At 56.8% G+C, this 18,944-nt stretch overlaps 1 protein-coding gene across 2 annotated transcripts; it reads right to left on the reverse strand.

Annotated features, from left to right (window-relative positions):
• Positions 1-6,841: 6,841 nt before the first annotated feature.
• TESC (tescalcin) lies at positions 6,842-13,844 on the reverse strand. Of its 2 annotated transcripts, XM_076352683.1 has the most exons (8): positions 13,767-13,844; positions 9,444-9,513; positions 8,343-8,423; positions 7,943-8,082; positions 7,794-7,855; positions 7,616-7,723; positions 7,105-7,152; positions 6,842-6,978 (listed from the first exon to the last, which is right to left on the reverse strand). In XM_076352683.1, exons 1-8 carry the CDS (start codon positions 13,822-13,824, stop codon positions 6,901-6,903), a joined length of 645 nt encoding a protein of 214 aa, XP_076208798.1. In that variant the 5' UTR covers positions 13,825-13,844; the 3' UTR covers positions 6,842-6,900. The 2 variants fall into 2 exon arrangements, with proteins under 2 accessions (XP_076208798.1, XP_076208801.1); XM_076352686.1 differs by lacking the exon at positions 6,842-6,978 and having other exon boundaries at positions 7,569-7,723.
• Between the last annotated feature and the right edge of the window lie 5,100 nt (positions 13,845-18,944).

Genomic DNA, 18,944 nt, shown 5'->3' on the forward strand with positions numbered 1-18,944 from the left:
TTCTGGATTAAATGTTTTCTAATTGTATATGTACATGTGTTTGTGGGTTTTGTGTTCATAAGTCTTTTAGGGTGAACTAACCCCTATGCACCGGAACAAAAGGCTGTCATGTCTCAGGTTAGTTGTCAGGTGTGTTCTTTGCTGGATCCTGCCCTTCCACAGCACCTGCAGGTTTTCCCCGAGGTGGCTGGGACTTGGGTTTCCGACACTGTCCTCGCTTCCGAGCTGGGAATTGATCATGTTGGTGTAATGAAACAGAAGGGGTGAACTGGCCGCAGTCCCTCTGCATGGGTAATTAGCGCTAACGCTGTGGAGAAGCATCCGGGCTGAAGGGTAAGGTGTGGTACCTCAGGTGAAAATGAGGCGTAAGGCTTTATCTTAAACCCAAGTTGCACTGACATAGGTAGAACCAGTTTGGTGAACAAGAGTCCTGCATGGGTATGTTTTACTGTTTTAAAACTGTTTTATGGTTGTGACTTGCCCTTGTAAACTTACTGGTGCAAGCCAAAGCCATGTAAATTAAGTTTAAATTGAGGTTAAGTTTTAACTTAACACCTTTTTGCTGGCTTAATGGAATCAATTTAAAAGTACAGTGCTGGGGAGGGGTGCAGGAAATGTGCCGGAACCTGCAGGAGAGGGGCTGGCTGGACTGTCACCTCAACCCTTAACCAGTCACTGAGGCAGCCCCTGGAGAGCTTCGTGCTGCCCTCCTCCTGCCTGGAGACAGACGTATTTCACAACTCTTCATTGTCTTGGGGTGGTTTTCCATGACCCCTAGGCCAACTTGCACATATGTGTTTTTGGTTTTTAACAGTTAGCTTTTTCCTCGTGATGGACTGATAGAAGAAGTGCAAGGGGCAAAGTCATTCTGTCTGACCAATAAATTTTCTTTCATAAAGCCTTGGTCTTTTTTTTTTTTTTTCCTTTTCTTCTCCTTCCTCTGCCCTTCTGGGAAGCCAGCTCCCTTCCTTCATTCCTGGAAAAGCAAGAAGTGTCACGGATATGTAGTTCGGACAATAGCTCAGCTGAAACCTGTCAAATAAATAATAGTTTCTGTAGCACAAATGATTTTGTGGGTTGCTCCAGCCCTGTGTCTTCTGATGTGGCTGAACAAGAGAGAGCTGCTGCTGTCATTGTTATCTTCCCCTCTGTGGCGTGACCTGCTGCCCCTTCTCACTTAATACACCCTTGGCTTGTTCTGACTTTGACTGTCCTTATCTTGCCTCATTATCTCAGGACAGCTTTGTTCTTTCTTCATCTCCCTGCTGCAAGCAGCAGATAAGTTTGTCTTGTGCCCGTGTGTGTCAAGCCCTTTTCCTGCAGTCCACCTCCACGCTTCCCCTCTCCTTCTGCACTGCCTGCGCCAAGGCTGCTCCCGTATTGCTCCTTCACCGTGGTAATCACCCAGCTGCTAGAAAATGGATGCTTTGCGGCACCTGCATTTGTAGAGGTGTTTGCTTTCTTATGCAGAGAAGACCTACAAGTCATCAATTCATTGAGGACCAAGCATCAGCCCATCCAGATACTAGAAGGCTTGTATTACCTCCAGTGGAGAACGAAATTCTCTGTCCCCACAGCCGCCATTTCGTTGGCTCACGGTCTGGATGCAGCTCCTCTGGGTGGATTGGAGGGTAGTCCTTTTGGTCTGTTTTTCCTATTGCTGGAATTCATTTAGGAAGGTTGTACCACAGGAGAAGATTGTGTATGTATTTAACTAGCATTCATAATGCAAATGAGGGCACTTAGGCTGTTGGAGAGTATCCATGTTGGGAGTTTAATTTTTGTTTTTGAAAAGGGATGTTGTCCTACTTCACTGGGTAGTCATTAATACTGTGCTGAAGTGGGTGCTGGAGCGTAGCAAATGCGATCGTGACTGTTTCCATCTTTGCCAGGGTTAGGTGACATTTAAATGGAGCCTCTTCCCTGATAACTTCAAGAGCAAGAATGGAGTCACCATCCAATCTTTACTGGAGATAGATGCCACCTTTGGATTTCCCATCTTGGGCCTCCCTGGGACTTGTTAGTGCTACCGGTTTGTGGTAGGTAGGGGCAAAGGTGGACTCTTGTCTCAGCAGACCCCTGTGTATCCCACAGGCAAAGGTTATGGCTCAAGAAGGGGGCGTCTCTTCTGTGTTGGGTGGTGCCCAGGGCTGGTGGCAGGGGTTCTAGTTGAGGAGCCGCAGTCGGGACACGTTGGACCAGTGTTGTGGATTAGCCAGGCAGAGGTTAGACTGAAGGCTCACGCTGTGTGAGAGTGTGGTGCGATGTGCCAGGCTGGTGACCATCAGATGGGCTGGGTAGTTGGGGTCAGCTGAAGAATCAGAAGGCATCGAAGGAGGAAGTAGTTCGGGGTGAAGAGCCTCAAGAACGACTTCTGGTTTGTGTTGTTGATGACGGTGATCCTTAGCAAAAAAAGAGGTGTCCATTGTCTTCGTGAGAAGGATCCCTGGACATAAGTTTCTTCCCTACTATTCTCCAAAGAGAGGATGTGAGCAGAGGGGGAGGCTGTCTCTGCATCGCAGCCTCCAGCTGCTACCAGGCTCCGGAGCTCTGACTTCAGTGGAAAGCGATGGGTGGTGCGTAGTAAAACAGTCTTGATGCAAAGGATGTGGTAGGACACACTCAGCTGTAGTGCCGTGCTGGAAAACCCCCAGCTCTCCCTCCACGTATTTTGGGTCCAAGCCACCAGCAAAGGCTCCGAGAAAGTGCCTTTTGCCTCTGTTTTGTGTCCTTTTGGCAGTGGGGGGAGTACGATTCCAGCATTTTGTGGTCTGCCGTCCCTCTCTCGATGCTGAGGAGTGGTGGGAGGAGGAACAGCGTGTGCTCTTTGTGCGGAGAGAGACTATGGGGGTCTCTGACTCCTCTCCCCTTCCCTGTAGCTCGGCTCCGCAGAGCAGCGCCTTCCCCTCCCACCCTGCGGCCTTTCCTGCTCTCAGCCTCTGCTTCCGTGCCCCTGCCCAGAGGGGAAGGTTCCTCTGTCATTCCCTGTCCTGGTTGCTGTCAGAGAGGGGTGAGCATGTGGTATCGATGAGCCATGGAGGTGCAAAAAATACTTCTTTATGCCCTCTTTGCCCCCTTTTTTCTTTCAGTGGCATTTGGCCGCTCGTTTCCCCCTTCCGTGGATGGTCCTAAAACCTTCAGCTACATTTTGGCCAGTGCTGGCGTCCTCCCAGCCCCTACCAGTCGCTCGTACCTCTGAGACTGTTCCCTGCTGCTGAAGAGGAAGATGAGGCAGCAATGGTTGGAGACCTCATAAGAGCCAAAGGATTAAGCAGTGGAAACTAGTGGGGAAAGCGCCTGTTCCAGAGAGTATTTGTGCCAGTGGCAGATTTCTGGCCAGAGACGTGGAACTTCAGTCTCTGGCCATCTTCATGGAAGGCAGCTGCTGCCTTTGGTGGTGGGAGAGTTCCTGTGTCCCCTCTGCATCGGAGGGTGCCATTTGAAGGAAGGGGGAGCTCCTCAAAATTTAGCTTACAAATACCGGCTGCGACGGCTCCATCGCTGCATGCTCCTGTGCGGCTCTCCCGCGCCTCCCGTCCTTCCCGGGCAGGTGTTCCCTGTGTTTCAGTCTCTCCTGCCTTTCCCAAGCTCCGCTGTGGCTGAGAGATGGGTGGGGATGGTGAGATGGGTGTCAGTGGTGGGGAGCTGGATCAAACTATCTGTTCCCTCTGTGCCAAAAAAAACCCCAAACCTGCTTGGGGCACCTGCCCTGCAGTGGTGCAGGTCGCTCGGTCCCGCTCTTCCAGAACCATGAGTCACTGCTCTCTCCGATAAGCTGCTCAGCCTTCGTCAGCCTCCCCTGAGTTTTCCGGCACGCAGCAAAGCTGCTCTGATTTTCCAGTTACCCTCTGCTGACCACCGCTGGGATCTGCAACGGAGCTTTGTGCCACATCACAGGTCTCAGCATCTTGGCAGCTCTCACCGTGCCCCGTAACAGAACTATTCTCCTTCATCGAACGCTCTGGGCTTTGCAGGATTTTGCTGTGGCCTGCAACAGAAATGTTACCCTTGCCAAATTTCCCAGTGCTTTGCCAGTTTTTTCTGCCTTTTACAGAATTATTATCCTCCGTCTCGTGGGGTTTTGCTGTGCGTAACGTCAACATTGCGTTACACAGCCCTGGCTTTCGGCTGGCCGTGGGAGCGATGCTCCTGCCCACCTGGAGGAACCGTTGCTGCGGGCAGGGCTGTACGCAGCCTTGGGGCTCCTGGCCTTTATCATCGGCCCTTCGCTGGGGTGAGGATCGGGCTTATCTTCCCCGGTCCCTCCCGTTCCACTCTCCCTTTCATCTGCTCCGTGCAACCCTCCCTCCCGCTCTCGACTTCATCCCATTTCCCGCAGAGAAGACAAACACAAGCGAAGGCAAAACATGCTGCAGCCAGTTTGCTTTAGGTCCTGCCTCTGCTTCCCCGCAGCCCCTGCTCCCATGCTTTCCTCGCCACCTAACAAAATAGCTGGGGGACAGCTAATTAGCTCAAGGGATAATAATTACCTTCTTATCGCTACTCTTCAGTCCTCCTGCCCTCTATTTCCCCGCATCGCATGACGTATCCAGCCCTTGCTGGCTGCAAGAAGCACTGATGTCTCCTCCAAGAAAAACCACAGTATGGAGGAGGAGTGGGACCATGATTTTAGGTCAACCCGCTGCAGCAGCAGCAGCAGCAAGGGCTTTGCTCGGGAGGGGCAGCCCCGCTGGGTGATTCATGGGTGGAAAAGGGCCTTTCAGACACAGACGACTGCTGCCGGGAGCAGGGTGAGGCCGGCAGCGTGGAGGCTGCAGCTGGTCTGGGGAGCAGGACGGTTCTGCAGCATCTGTACGGTAATTCCTGTGAGAAGACGGGGAAAGGAGCCTGTGTCTGCTCCTGAAACCTGGGGATTTCGGGAGAAGCTGGGTGTTGTGCTCTTGTGTGCGTGGGAGGGAAGGGAGCACTGAGGGTCTGGCACAGGGAGGAGGAGGAGGAGGTTCGGGAGGAGGTTCAGGCTCAGCCGGGAGGTCAGGCTCTGACCCTCTGCACCGGATGGTGCCGATGCAGTGCAGCCAGGGATGAGCCCAGGTGATGGAGATGTCCAGAGGAGCAAGAGGAGAACAGGACTGAAGAGTCCCAGAGCCCTGCCAATGCAGACAAGGCTGTGGCTGCCATCGGGCAGCACCGGGAGACCCTCAGGTTCTGAAAGGCTGCACTGGAAGAGCTGGGAGCTCCATCGCCACCATCCCCTCCCCAGCCCTGGCGCTCAGCCCTGCCCGCAGCGCCGGCACCAACCCTGGCTCTCGCCACCCGACCCAGGTCAAGCATCACGTGCCAGCGCCACAACGGCTCAACCGACGCCACGGGTGGTGGCAGCGCTGTCCCACGGCTTTGCGGCACGTCCAGCCTCGATGCGGTGGCATCCCCACGCGTGGAGCTGCGAGGTGGGATCGGCTCCGTCCCTGCGGCTCCCTCCGAAGCCGGGTCAGCCCCAGCATGTCCTCGGTGCCGCCGAACAGCACAGGTCTCTCCAGGACAGGACTGCATTGCAGTGAAGGGCTGTCCTTCGCTGAGTTAGCGTGGCTGCTCTCCAGCTGCTGGCTCTGAAGAGCAGCTCTGGTGCAGGGGCTCTGGTCCAGCAGCTGTGAACGGAGAGCAGGGGCCTCGTCTTGGCTGCACACCCCGCACCAATGGGCAGGACAGGGTTTTTCGGAGGGGCAAATCTGCAAAAGCCTGCGAGGGCGAGTCCTTATCTATGGCCTCAGCACAGGGATGCCTGGACAGTGCAGAACTCCCCCCCCCCGGGCTAATGCTGAGCAGAAGGAGAAATCGTTCGTGCCCTGAGCCGGGGAGCCGGTGGGCACTTGCTGCCCACGGGGGGGGGATGGAGGGGGCTGGTGCCGGGGCTGTACATGGCTGTGCATCCATCGCTCCCTGCAGCCTTTACTCATGTGCCGCTGGCTGCTTGCTGTGGTGGGGGCTATTTTTCCGTTGAGCGTACATGTCACCGGGGGAAGCTATTTTTGATAAAATAAACAAATCTTTCCAGCTTTTCTAAAAATAGCCATTGCCCTTTTTTCTCCCCCTCCCTTCCCAGCTCAGGCTGCCTTAGAGACAGAAATCCGCCTCGAGCCATCCAGTTATTAATACCAGTAAACAAACCCTTATCTCTGGTGCCCTGTTCTAGCGGGAACATGTGGGGGCGGGAGCCACCCGGCTGCCAGGAGCCCGTGTCCCCATGTCCCCACATCCCTGCTGCCTGCCTCGGCGTAGTCCCACGCTGCCGCTCCTGCCTGGCTCCAGCCGGCAGATGCAGCCAAGGTGGCTGGTTTGGGTTTGATTTGGGGTTATTCCTCGTGCCGCTGCCACCTTCGCTGGCTTTAGCATCTCATGGGATGCAGAGAGGGATGGGATTGCCCTTCCAGGTGCTGAGGACGCTGCCTTCACCTCCTGCCCCTCAGCACCCCCATCCCTACCTGCATACAGTCCCCATGGCATGGGGATCGGGGGGGCTCACAGCACAAAGGGGGCAGCTCCTTCCCCAAAGCAGCACGTGGCAGAGGCTAAAAATTCAGGTTTAAGGGGAGACCAGGATTTGTGGAGGCTTTCTGCACAGGGAGAGACCCCACCAGGCCCTGGGAGATGGATGGACGGACGGAGTATTTCTCAGCAAGGAGTAAAAAGAGAAATACCTTTTATTACAGATAAAAGCCTCATGTTTCTAGAGAGCAGAAGGCAGCCCCACTACGGGACAGGCACGCGGGTGGGTACAAAGCGCTTGGTGCCAGGAACATGGAGCTGCTGCAGAGTCCTCTTCCTCCTCCTCTTCCTCCTCCTCTGACTCCCAGGAGGGAGCCAGAGGTCAGTAGCAGTGTGCGATGAGTCCTCTTCCTCCTCCTCTTCCTCCTCCTCTGGCTCCCTCCTGGGAGTCAGAGGTCAGTAGCAGTGTGCGATGGTCTCCATGTTGAGGAAGCGGACATGCATCTTGGTTTCAATGTCAATCCCCTGCCACATCTGCAAGGGGAAGGGGGGTGAGCGGGGCCAGGACGGGGGCTCGGCTCCGTGCCCACACCGAACGCCCAGGTCCCTGCGACCGCCCAGCGCCCTCCTCCTGGGGAGACGAGCAGGGATGCCACCAACCTTAAGGAAGTCTTCGAAGGTGATGCCCTCATACACCTGGTCCGGCCCCTGGGCGCAGCGAGAGAGAAAACATTACGGCTGCCCCACGCCAATGGGGCAGGGGCCTCGGGGCACTGGGTCACCGGGGGTGGGTCCCTTGGAGCTACAGGACATGTCTCCCACAGGCGCACAGCCCTGGCCCCGCACCGTGCCCCATGGCCAGCCCAAAATTGGTTCCCAGAACCATCATGGCTGCAAGGAGCTGCCTTTTTTATAAGCACTAAAGCCCCAAGCACTGAGGATGGTGCTTTATGGGCTGCTGTTTGCTTATCCCCCTTGGGCTCTTATAATGGAAAAAAAAAACAAACCAACAAAAACCCTGAAAGCTGCTGCCTGCAAAAAAAAATCTTCTCTGGCCAAAGCAGCCCAGGGACAGGGGAGATGCCCCAGGCAGGACAGACACCTTCCAGCCCCATTTTCGATACCATCACTGCGCCTCTGTGCCACGGTAGAGCAAGGAATCGGCTCCCACCATTTGTCCCACACAGATGCTGGCTGCCTCCATCATGGCCCCGTCGGCGATGGACCGCGCCGACTCCTTCTCCAGGTGGGGGTTCCCCGACAGCAGCTCCTCCACCACCTACGAGGCAGCAGGTCAAAGCTGGGGCCGGGAATTCGGTGGTGATGGGGTGGGAGGGACCATACGTTACATTTCTGTACTCCTGCAGCGTGATCTTCCCGTCATGGTCCGAGTCGTACATGTGGAAGAGGACTGGGAGGGACGAGAGGAGCGCGGCAGGGTCAGGGGAGCCCCGTCCCGCCATCCCCCCGCCTGCCCTGGGCTTTGGGCAAGCCTCACATTTGAGTTTCTCTTTCCGGAAGCGATCGAGCTGCTCCTCGTCCATGTTCATCTCGATGGGTCTGAAGTAGGACATGATGGTCAGGAAGTCTTCAAAGTTTATCTCATCCGCCAGCCCATCTGACTCCTGCCGCAGGTTCCTGCCAAGAGCGGAGCCACCGGTGATGGGCAGCCGGGACCCCCCCCCCCAGCTGCCCACTCCTGCCTGCCGCAGAGCCCGGCGCGTCCCTCGGCAAAGCTTTAGGACTGATTTTTCCCCTAAGGCTTAGCTTAAATGTCTGTAATTTTCACCCTGGCTCCATTGAGCCTTTAGGAAGGAGATCTTTGCCCAGCCATGTCCTGCTTTCAGAGGACAAACCAATTACCCCGACCCTCCCCGTGGTGCCGGGGATGTTCTTACCGCTTGTCGAAAAAGGCATGGACGATTTTCCCCCTAATTGGGTTGAATTCCAGATCGGGGATGCTGTCAAAATTCTCCTTGCTGCAAAGGAAACAGAGACAGCCCAAAGCATGAGGGAGCCGCGGAGGAGGGAGACGCTGCGACAGTCACCGAAGAGCTGGTGCAGAAGCCCCAACCCCATTCTTTCAAAGCAATCATGAAAAAAAAAAAAAGAGGTTTTGCATGAAAACCCCTATTTGCCTCAATTCAGACTGAAAGCAAGCTGCGCTGCTGCATCGGTCTGTGCTTGGTGCGGCTATGGGCAATTTTTGTCCTCACTAAAATGGGTCTTTGGGAAGCTCTGGGACACGGCGGCTCGGGGCTGATGCTGGGGTCCTTTGTACAGCTCGACCTCCAAATGGCTGCACGGTTTTCAGAGATTTTTTCCAGGAATATAAAGTCCTGAACGGGGCTCAACGAGGTGAGGGAAAGAGCTTCTGCCGTCCACCCTCCCCTTGGCTTCCTCTGCCCTGCACCGTCCCGCTGCATCTCGCTGCCGCCCCGTGTTGTGCTGCACAGACACCAGGTTGAGCCTGTGCTGGTCGTTTGCTATTGACTTTTTATAAAGCAAATGAGCCAAGAAATAATCTCCGGGGTTGGGGGGGGAGGTGGTTAGGCAGAGGGCAGCTGGGCTCCCCAGCCCGCGCTGTCTCCTCGCGTGGCTGGTGAAGCTGGTCGGACGCGCCAGAGCTTTCCCAAGGAAGCGGAGTCGTGGCTTTGGTGCACAGTTGCCTGCACAGACGCCGGGGAGGGGGAAAAGGGGAACTTCAAACCCCACCGTAGCTCCCGTGTAGGGACTTCTCACGTCCCTGATTTCCAAAACTGATTTTAAAGCTGGGGGAAAATGGGATGCGTGGCAGGAGCGACCCTGCTCTCAGGCCACTGCTTCACCGCTCATTATTTGTAATGCCACACTGCAGAGAGCCAGCTCAGCACGGCCGTGGGATGACCGGGAAGGACACGCTCATCCTTGCAGCCCAGGGAGCCGGGCATCTCGACTAGGCACCCTTCGCCAGCGCGGGGAAGGCAGGCGCCCCGGCAGTGGAAATGGAAGCGCTGTACCGGATTGTCAGCTGGTCCCGGCTCAGCTGCTTGAATCGCCGGTGCAGGTGCTCGATCTGTTCAGAGGTGACTGTCGGGGGAAAAAGAGAGGGGTGACAGGGGGTGAGCTCCCCGGGCACAGGGTAGCCCCCGGGGGACCCCCGGGGGACCCATCTGCAGAACTCATGTCCTGCCCAGGGACGCGAGGAAACTGGTGGGCACCAAAACCTGCTGCAAAGCTTGTTCCCTGGGGACACCACCAAAGCCCGTCCCGTGTGGCAACAGCCAAAAGGCTGCCTGCTCCCACCCCCACCCCCAGTGGCGGGGCAGGGCCTTGGGCACTTTTTGGCACAGTCGTACCCCGTTCCCTTTGGTGGCTCTATGCAGCCCCGCAAGGTCCATCTCACTGCGTCGGTCCCTGTGTGCTCTGTCCCTTGCTTGCTGCGGGGGGGGGGGGGGGGGGGGGGGGGGGGGGGGGGTGACAGGGGCTGGTTTATCACCAGTCCTGGTCTGCAGAAACTCCCCTGGCCCAGACTGCACGGCACGGCATGGCACAGCATGGCATGGCACAGCAGGATGCCACCCCCCCCACCCAGTTTAGGATCCTCGATAGCAGTCCCTTCAAACAAGACCATTTAATTTGGGGGTTGTTGGCGCCGTGGGCAGGAGCCGTGCCCAGGGAGCACGTCTTGACCTGCCCTGGGACATCTCTACTTGCAGCTGGGAGGTTCATGTGCTCACGTCCACAGCCATGCCGGGGGACAGAAAATAACACTAAATAAAAAAGAAAACCCCAAAGCTGACAGTAGCCACCTGTGTCTTGCCAGGGGCAAGGAAAGGCTGAACATGGAGGAGATGCATCGGCACCCAAAAAGCAAAGCCGGGCTTTGAAATAAGTGCTGCTGCTCGGGGGGGAGCCGGGACACCGGGAAGCCCCGAACCATCGAGGTGGGCACTGCCTCCCCCAGGGATGCACCAGCCCCCGGGCAGCGCGGCTGCACCCATCGGAGCATTAGCCTGGGGTAGGGGCTGGAAGCAGGGTGCCCATCAGCCTTGCTTTGAGACCCACGGAGCGCTGAGGTTACAGCGTGAGGCTCAGCAGCATCTTTTCACCTCCTTAATCCCATGACACAGGTTGGTTTGGTTTTTTTTTCCCCAGCTATTCTTTACAGGCTGTAACCAAGCTCTACAAACCCCCGAAGACATGCAGAGCCTCACTCTCTCGTGCAAATATTGACAGCAGCCGTTCCCAGGAGCCGGGGAAGCGGCTTTCAGCTCTGTTTGCAGGAGCTGGTGGCATCTGTCCAGGCGCCAGCTGGACCGGGTGCTCGCTGCAGCCCTGGCTGGAGCTGGGCACGGGGCAGGGCTGCGCCAGCGGCCGGTCGTCAGCCTTTCCCAGCGGCGCAGAGAAAGATAAAAGCATGTTAAAGTATAATTGAGAGGTTGCAAATGGTTAACTGCTGTGACTGAAAGACAACAGGTCAATGCTGAGCTCGCGTGCTCGCTGGCTGGCTCGCTCCCTCTCTCTTTTTATTATGTTTAAATAATGTTCTTTGCTCCCTTTCTGACTGTTGTTTTACAGCCTTGAAATAGAAACTGTATTGATCAGTAAGGCTGAGCATTTACAGACCTCTAGTAATGGACTGGAAAACCCATCTGTGCTTGTTGCTGAGGCTCTGTGCCTGCCCCAGATCTCTGCCTCTGCTGGCAGCTGCCAGACCTTTTGCAGGATGAGGCCATTAAGCCCCCTGGCCTGGCTTTGGGGGGTCCTCCCTCTGAACCTGCTGGCTCTCAGGCGGTGATGCCTGGCTGCACAGGTGCTCAGGCACCACCAATTCACCCATATGATGTTTTTCCCCCTAATCTCTCTTCCCCTCCCTCCCTCCCTCCCTCCCTCCCTCTCCCTCTCCCTCTCCCTTTCCCTCCCTCCCTCTCTCTCTCTCTCTCTCTCACACAGACACACGCTTTCTCTGGACTTTGCTTTCCAGTTTTGGCCACAGAGAAGTGACCTTTCGCTTTCTCCCTTGACAACATTGCCATCACCATGGGAGCAGCTGGGCCACCAAGACTTCAGCATCTGTGACTTGGTTGCACAACAAAATCTTTGATCTCTTAGAAAAAAGTCCCAGCACCGACATGAAAAAAACTGGGGTCACTGGCTGGATGCTCACGGTTGGTCCAGCCCCGCTGCCCATCCAGTCCACAGCTGCAAGGCAAAAAAGAGGGCTCTTCCTCCCTCTTTCCTCAAACTTAGGTCTTCCTCGCCCAGCTCCGAGGAAGGAGCGCAGGGCTGCGGTGCAGGCAGGTCTCCGAGGACCACACCGGTCCTGCGAAGGGTGGCAGCGCTCGGCTGCTTTCCAGAAAAAAAAAGCTGCACCTTGCACAAAGGGCAAAGGCTTTCCTGCGAGAAGGACTGGCTCAAGGGCAGCAGAGGCTGCCCGTATCGCCGAGAAACATCCTCCGTGCTCTGATGCTGCAGGCCCGTGTCCAAGCACGGCAACCTACTCTACAGGGGAAAAAAAATGGTATTTAAACTGAAGGGCGCTGGGTTTGCCGTTTCCTAGCCTGCGGCAGTTTGTGCTGCTTGAGCAAAGGGCATCCCCCGGGGAAGAGGTGCATTGGAGGGCCTCAGCCCTGCGCTGCCCTCCCTGTGCTGTGTTTCACCTTGCGGGACCCGCCTGGGTGCAGGAAAAGATCGAGTCGTCCCAGGAAGAGCCACTTCAGCACCAGGCAGATGCTGCTGCTGCTGCAGCTTCGTGATCGGGCACGCAGCAGCAGGAATGGGGACCAGCCCCGACGGCCCCGAGCAGACAGCTGTGGGTGCCCCTGCGGCTTTCGGGGTTTAAAGCACTGGGGGAGAAGGCAAAGGACTGTGCCCCGGGCACGTCCTGGGGACCCGCAGGGAGTTCTGCCCTGTCCCCGCTTCTCCCAAGGGACCAAGGGTGACTGCGATGCCCTCCACGAGGTTGTACAGCAGCAGGAAGCCTGTAAAAAACCCTTGCATTCCCCGGGTTTTTCTAGTAGCAGCTGCAGCATGGTGGGAGCCCTGTGAATCCTGCCGGCAGCGTATTACATGCACCCCAGTTGTGGCATGGGGTCATCGCCCCACCCCGGACCTCCGGTTTCGATGAGACTTTTTGGGTGCTGCCTTCGTAAACCCTTCTCTGGGACTGATTCACCGGGGCACTCAGGCGTGAGGCAGGTGCCTCCACGGGCAGGTGCTAGAGAAAGGCCCCCGGGCAGCACTGCCAGCGCGGGAGGCGCCTGCTGCAGGCAGCCTGGCAGGATCCCCATGCCAAGGCGTTCCCAAAAACCTCCTCCCCCCCCGGGCTGCCACGGTCGTACCCCAGGAGCTCCCCAGGCTGCTGCCTGCAGGGAGGGCTGAGTTCACCCCGGGGTGCCCAGCGAGGTGCTGGGGTGCTCAGCCCTCACTGGGGGAGGAGGAGGAGTGAGAGGGGAGGAAGGGCGATGTGACCGTAGAGTCAGTGGCAGGGCTGGGGAGAGGTGCTGGAACCCCCCCAGTCCCGGCACATCCTTTGGCTGCTGGCAGAGCTGCCTCCCTCCACCCCTCCCTCCATCACAGCCCGCTCTTGGGACGGCGGGAGCTGGAGGAACCGGGCGGGAGCACCCCGATCTCCGTGCCCAGAGCTGGCCACGTCCTGGGACATCCTGGAGCAATGACATTTCCCCGGAGGGACACGACCACCCCGCCCTATGCACCGACCCCTGCTTGGAGCCTTAGGCCACATCCCTGCTGCCAAACCCCTGCCTGCTGGTCCCTTTCCCCCGCGCCGCCGGGCGTTACGCACCGTACCGGCCCCGAGAGCATCGCCGGACGGCAGCGGAGCCGGTGGCTCCTGGGCAAAACAGCGACGTGGGGACAATTTCTTGCACTAGCGGCGTGGGAGGGCAAAGCGCCGCCGGGGCTCACACGTGTGCGCGCTCGGTGCCCCGGCAGTGCGGCACCGGGGGTGCGCGGGTGCGTCCCTGTGGGTGACACGGCTGCACCCCCCCACCCCCCCCCCGCCTCCCCGCCCCCGGTGACATCCCGGCACCCCCGGGTGACATGCCTACATCCCCCCCCCCCCCCCCCCCCCTTCACCCCTCCATCCCCCCGGGGTGACATGTCCTGCACACACCCCCTCACCTCCCCCCCCCCGGGTGACACGTCCCCTGCGGGGTCGGACGGCCCGTGTCCCCCTCCGGGGGGATGCGCGGTGCCCGGCGGCGGGGCAGGAGGGCTCCGGGGGTGGGGGTGGGGGTGGGGGGGAGGCAGCGGGCAGGGCCCGGCCAAGGTGCCCCCGGGCCGGGCTGCTCCAGGGACCCGCGGCGGGCGATACTCACAGCCGGTCCTGTCGGCCAGCTCCCGCATCTCGGCGGGCACGGAGTGCGCGGAGCCCATGCCGGGCCGTGCCGGGCCGGGAGGCGGCGCGCTGCGGGCCGCTGCACCGGGCTCCGCCGCCGCTTTTAAGGGCGGGCGCGGCGGGGAAGGAGGCGGTGGAGGCGCGGCTCCCCCGGGTCCCTGAGCTCCCCGCCGCCGCGCCGTCGTTAGGTTCCAGAGTTAACAGCCCCGCCAGCCGGCTGGCGTGGATGGGGCCCCCTCGGAGCGGGGGCAGCTCCTCCGTGCACTGGCAGCACTTGAAGCCACTCGTGGCTCTGGGCACCGCGTGGCCCTGCTGGGCCCAGTCCCCAGGAGAAGGGCAGGGAGAGGCCCCCACGCCCCCTGCTCCCTGCCCAGCCTGGCTGCAGGCATTTGGGCCGGGGTTCCCCCCCTCGGGGATGCCCCGCAGTGGCAGGAACCCCAGCTCCTACATGAGCCCTTCACCTTCCCCCCTCCCTGGCCCTGCCCAGGGCCACACAGGGACCCAGGAGGCTGGGAAGAGAAAAAAGGGGGGATAGAGGAGGTAGGAGCAACACAGGATCCCCCCGAAAGGGCCAGAGGCACTGGCTGTGACCCCAGGCGGTGCAGGGCCAGTGGGGAAGGAGAGGCAGCAGCAGGCAGGCAGGTTTGGCAGGACCCAGTGCAGAGGTGGATGTTTCTGTCACCATCTCTCTCACTGCCAGACCGGGCTCCGACACTGGCAGCGACGCGTCAGCCTCCCACGAGCGCAGGGGGAGAGCAAACCGCTTTCAAGAGACAAGGCAGCGGTTTTAAGAGAGAGGGGCAGCTCAGAAAGCACAGCATGCTAAGGCAGTAGGTACCAAATCAGTGTGGTTTATTTTTTTAAAGCCAAATATAAACAGGAATGGAAAGGAACCAAATCACTTCCAGCCTCCAGCTGTCCTAGATCCAATAAAATACCTGTTTTTTAAAAAAAAAAAAAAAAAGAAAAAAAAAAAGAAAAAAAAAAGAAAAAAAAAAGAAAAAAAAAGAAAAAAAAAGAAAAAAAAAAAGAAAAAAAAAAAGAAAAAAAAAAGAAAAAAAAAAAGAAAGAAAAGAGACAGACATCCCCATCCTGCAACCTCAGCTGTCAGTGTCAGGGGGACCCTGGGGCTCAGGGATCCTCACCCTTCAGGCTTGGGGCAGCCAATTTTTCATCTAATGTGTCTTTTTGCCCAGCCCAAGCATCTCCAGCCGAAAGGAGGAGGGTAAGAGAGAGGGGTAACACATGCACCACTCTTTCATCCTTGCCTACGCAGGCAGTCCCTGCGTCCTCGTGTGGGGGAAGAGCCACCACCAGCCAGGCAGGTAGGGCCCACGGAGCTGTGACATCCCTTGGAGATGCTCAGAACTAGTCAGGACAATACCCTGAGCAACCTGGTGTGAATGTGGCCTGGAAGGGACCAGAAGAGCCCCAGGGGTCCTCCTCCAGCCCAGCCCCAAGGGGCCCTTCCTCCCCTCGCCCTCCTGCGCTCAGCAGCAGAGCCCCAGCGGATGCAGCTCTCCACCGGCCGGAGGCAGGGCTGGCTGGTGCGCAGGGTCTTGGGGCCTCTGTTTTTCCTGTAAAAGTTGGTGCCAAACTGCCACGGTTTGTCACAGAGGCCACGCTCCATGCCCCTGGCTCTGGGGGCTGTCAGGGCACTCTGTAGCGTGTCCCCGCCGGCCCTGTATGTCGGGATGAGTCCAGCGGGGTTGGAAGGGCTTCCCAAGAGGATGCTGCACCATCAGCTGTCCCTCCCCTGCCCCAGGGAACACACCTTGCCGGTGGAGGGCCATGAGCAGCTCTTTCTCACAAGCAGCAGCACATCAAGACACCGTCCTGTGGGGGAGGACAAACCTCCCCAAAGAGGCTGTTGCCCACAGCCCTCACTCCCTGCTAGGGGAAGTCTGGGAACGGCACTACCTTTATGACCTACCTGAGCCTCAAGACCCAGTGGCACCACTCAAAACCAGCCCACGACTGCTGCTCAGTTCTCTGTGCCGTTTTCCCAACGATCCAGACAGCGATTACTACTTGCTTCCTGCCCCCTCCCAGCCTTCTCTTTCCCCAACTCCGCAGTTTTTTCCTTCACCCTCCAGAAAGCCATTTTAACACGATAGCACCCTGGCTGTTCTGTCCACAGGACAAATGGCTGGCGACACAGAAGGAAAAGGGAGAAGATGGTATTAGCTGCAGGAAATCCACCGCTCTGCCCCCAGGGGACTTGGGACCAGAGGACGTTGGTACTGCACCAGGCCACCCAGGACAGTCTTTCTGCTCGGTGGGATGGCAGGCGAGTGAAGTCAGATAAGAGAAGGACGGCAATTCCGCCTTCTCCAGAAAGCAAAAAATCCCTTTTCCCAAGTGAACTCTGCACAGACACGACAGGACAAATCACAATGTATATGCATACGTATCGTCTTTAACATACGTACATTCACACAGACCCAGACATCACTCACGGACACAAGGAACGTTTGGGATCCACCGCTGTCTTCTTGGGGAAATGGGGACTGCAAAGATGCCTGTGGCTGCCAGGAGGGGAGGGGGGGGACACAGCAGAGCCGCCTGATGCACAGGCAAACACCTAGTGTGACCTCCATCAACCCAAAGAGGTGTTTCCCGGCTGTGCTGGACCTCAGATGCTCAGCCTGTGGGAACTGATGTGCATTTCAAGAGGTTGCTCAAGCAGGGAGAGAGAGATATCCCTGTGGGTTTTTTTCAGTTTTCCCTGGCCACCCCGGATGCTTGGGCCGAGGTCTCCCACAGCTGCAAGTACTTACGTGGGAATTCCTCCTCGCCAAGACCAAAGACTCAACCCACAGCATGCAACGCAGCCTACCCCACAGGCAGCAGCAGAAGACAGAACGAGGCAACGGGCATGCCTAACCAAAGAGAATAAAAAGGGGGAGCCTTTACACACCGTTTCCTTTCGTTTTATCTGAAGTCCCCAAATCGGACTTGGACCCTGTGCTGATGTTGTGCGGTGCCTATTGAAATGCCTCCAGCCCCTTCTGAATTTGGAACGTACGGGGCTGTGTCGGCGCTCCTGGACGACACAAACACCCGCATAACCATGCACAGACACGGTCTGCACAGCAAAGCAAACAGGCAGACCTGCCTGAGGACAGAGTTTCTCTACAAAATGTTTGCCGAAGGGAGGAGGGGTTTTAGTTACAGGGCTGGCTGGGCTGCCTTGTGTACGTAAGTCACTTGCAGTACGTCTCTCCCCTATTGCACAATAACACCCTCCTTTCGCACCCCATGCAAAAACGGAAACGGTTAAGAGTCTGTGGGTGGGGGAAGTGTGCGTGAACCGCGTGCAGAGCAGCTCCCACACTTCCTCCTTGTCCAGACTCTTTTCAGAGTATAAATACAGGGTGGCCCCAGAAAGATGGGTATAATGTGCTCTGCCAGCTACTCTGGGACCCCCGTCTTAAAGTACACAGCATGTTTTCAGGTGGGTTAGATATGCACCGCCCAGCACCAGTTTTCAGAGAAACTTTGGGCAGCTTTCTGTTGACTCCTGTGGCTTTTTTACGGCACGATTCTACCTGGCATTCAGGCAGCACCTCTTGCTGAGGACTCCTACAAGCTCGGTACGTCGCAATTCTCTTGATGCGCTTGAGAGGGGCAAGGTGTCAACAGAGTGCCCGTTTGACAGAGGGGAGCATAAAGCCCCAGGAAACTCACTGGTATCTATGCTGTCGCAGAGCTAGCCTCATCAAAGCTGAGGCTAGGAATGGGGAGCCCAAGCCCCGCTCCTGCATGCCCTCTTCTCAGCTACCAGCATCAGCCTTGTGACTCAACAGTCCCATTCCCAACCTTGCAACCCTGCCAGGAATCTTTTGGGGTCTGCTCCAACCCTCAAAAACAAGAGATGGATTTTAAGATTTTGCCTGATGATTCCCTACCCTACTTTCAGTTGGATCCATTCTGCTTCCATAAAAATTCTTCAGTCACTTCCTCCTTCCCTCCCTCCAAGTTCATTTCAGTACAGAATTCTTTAAAGACATAGTTCTACTTGAAGTACAGCACCTTCACCATTCCTCAGCGCTAACCACACAGGGCTCTTCCTCCTAAAGCACCAAGATTCCTGCAGACCACCACCACTCCGCTGGCAAAAGTGCTGGGCTTTCAGTATTTATTTCTCATATTTAATCAGTGCTCAATATTTCAATAGGATGGCATGCAGTTCAAGCATTCTTTTAAGAGGAGGGCTGTGTGATTTCACATGGCGGTACCTGAAGTGCTATAATAGACTAAGAGCATCCATCTAACTCTACAGGGCACAGTACCTAATTCTCATCTCTGACATAACTACTGTATTGCAACTAGAGAGTGACAGGAGACACTAGCTGCAGCTAGTCTATAGACGTTGCTTCAGAAACCACAAAGATATGCAGGTTCTGTGTGTGCGCAAACACTGTGTCGCTGCACCCCATAATACCTGAACCCAGAGGAAAACCTTTTCTGCAGTGGTTCTGTCTGCGCCTTTAAGTCATGTTGAAATTCATGTGCCTTGAGCTGCTAAAGCTCTTCCCTTCTGGGCAGCAGAGTATGCGCTCCCTCAAAATCCATTCTCTTTTGGCAAAAAGGAAGAAGGCCTCAAGCTGCAGGAATTAACATCTCTCTTCCATACACGGTTTGGCTGACTCCAGGGTTGGCCAGTTTCCAGTCACGATCCCACTGCATTGCATAAATACCTATGGACTGGAGATGTCAGCGAGTGGAAGCTCCCCACACATCAAAGTCATTCTGGCACTGACCTCAAGGCTTCCATGAAACAGTGCCACGAGATTCAAAATCGTCCTGGGAGCGCTCACGGCTGTGCTGCAGATCCTGCCTTGGACATACACGATGAACAGACCAAAAAACAAGGTAAGAACATAGACTGGGTGTGTTTAGCAGGCATGAAAAAGGGTTAGAAGCTCATCTTCTGCATTAGGAGAGTTTGTATCATCAGCGGGGTGGCCAGCTGGACCTCAGTGTTACCACTGTGCTTGCCACCCCCGGAAGCCTAGCTGCTTCTGGTTTTGTTGCTGGGGCTCTTTCCTAAGCCCGTAAGGATATTCAGAATTGGAACGGTAGCTCGGTGAACAATCAGACTACAGAGGTGAAGCAAAATTTGACCAAAAATTCAGACCGGAGAAGACAACAG

This window comes from Aptenodytes patagonicus, chromosome 15, assembly GCF_965638725.1.
Source record: "Aptenodytes patagonicus chromosome 15, bAptPat1.pri.cur, whole genome shotgun sequence".
Classification (NCBI taxonomy): domain Eukaryota; kingdom Metazoa; phylum Chordata; class Aves; order Sphenisciformes; family Spheniscidae; genus Aptenodytes; species Aptenodytes patagonicus.

Bases quoted from the DNA above. Each gene is read 5' to 3' on its own strand.
- TESC (XM_076352683.1), bottom strand. From the start codon at position 13,824: ATGGGCTCCGCGCACTCCGTGCCCGCCGAGATGCGGGAGCTGGCCGAC. The intron at 8,424-9,443 runs GTACAGCGCTTC...TTTCCTTTGCAG, and splicing joins CGGGACCAGCTGACAATCCG to CAAGGAGAATTTTGACAGCA. The intron at 7,724-7,793 runs GTAACGTATGGT...GCTGCCTCGTAG, and splicing joins CGCTGCAGGAGTACAGAAAT to GTGGTGGAGGAGCTGCTGTC.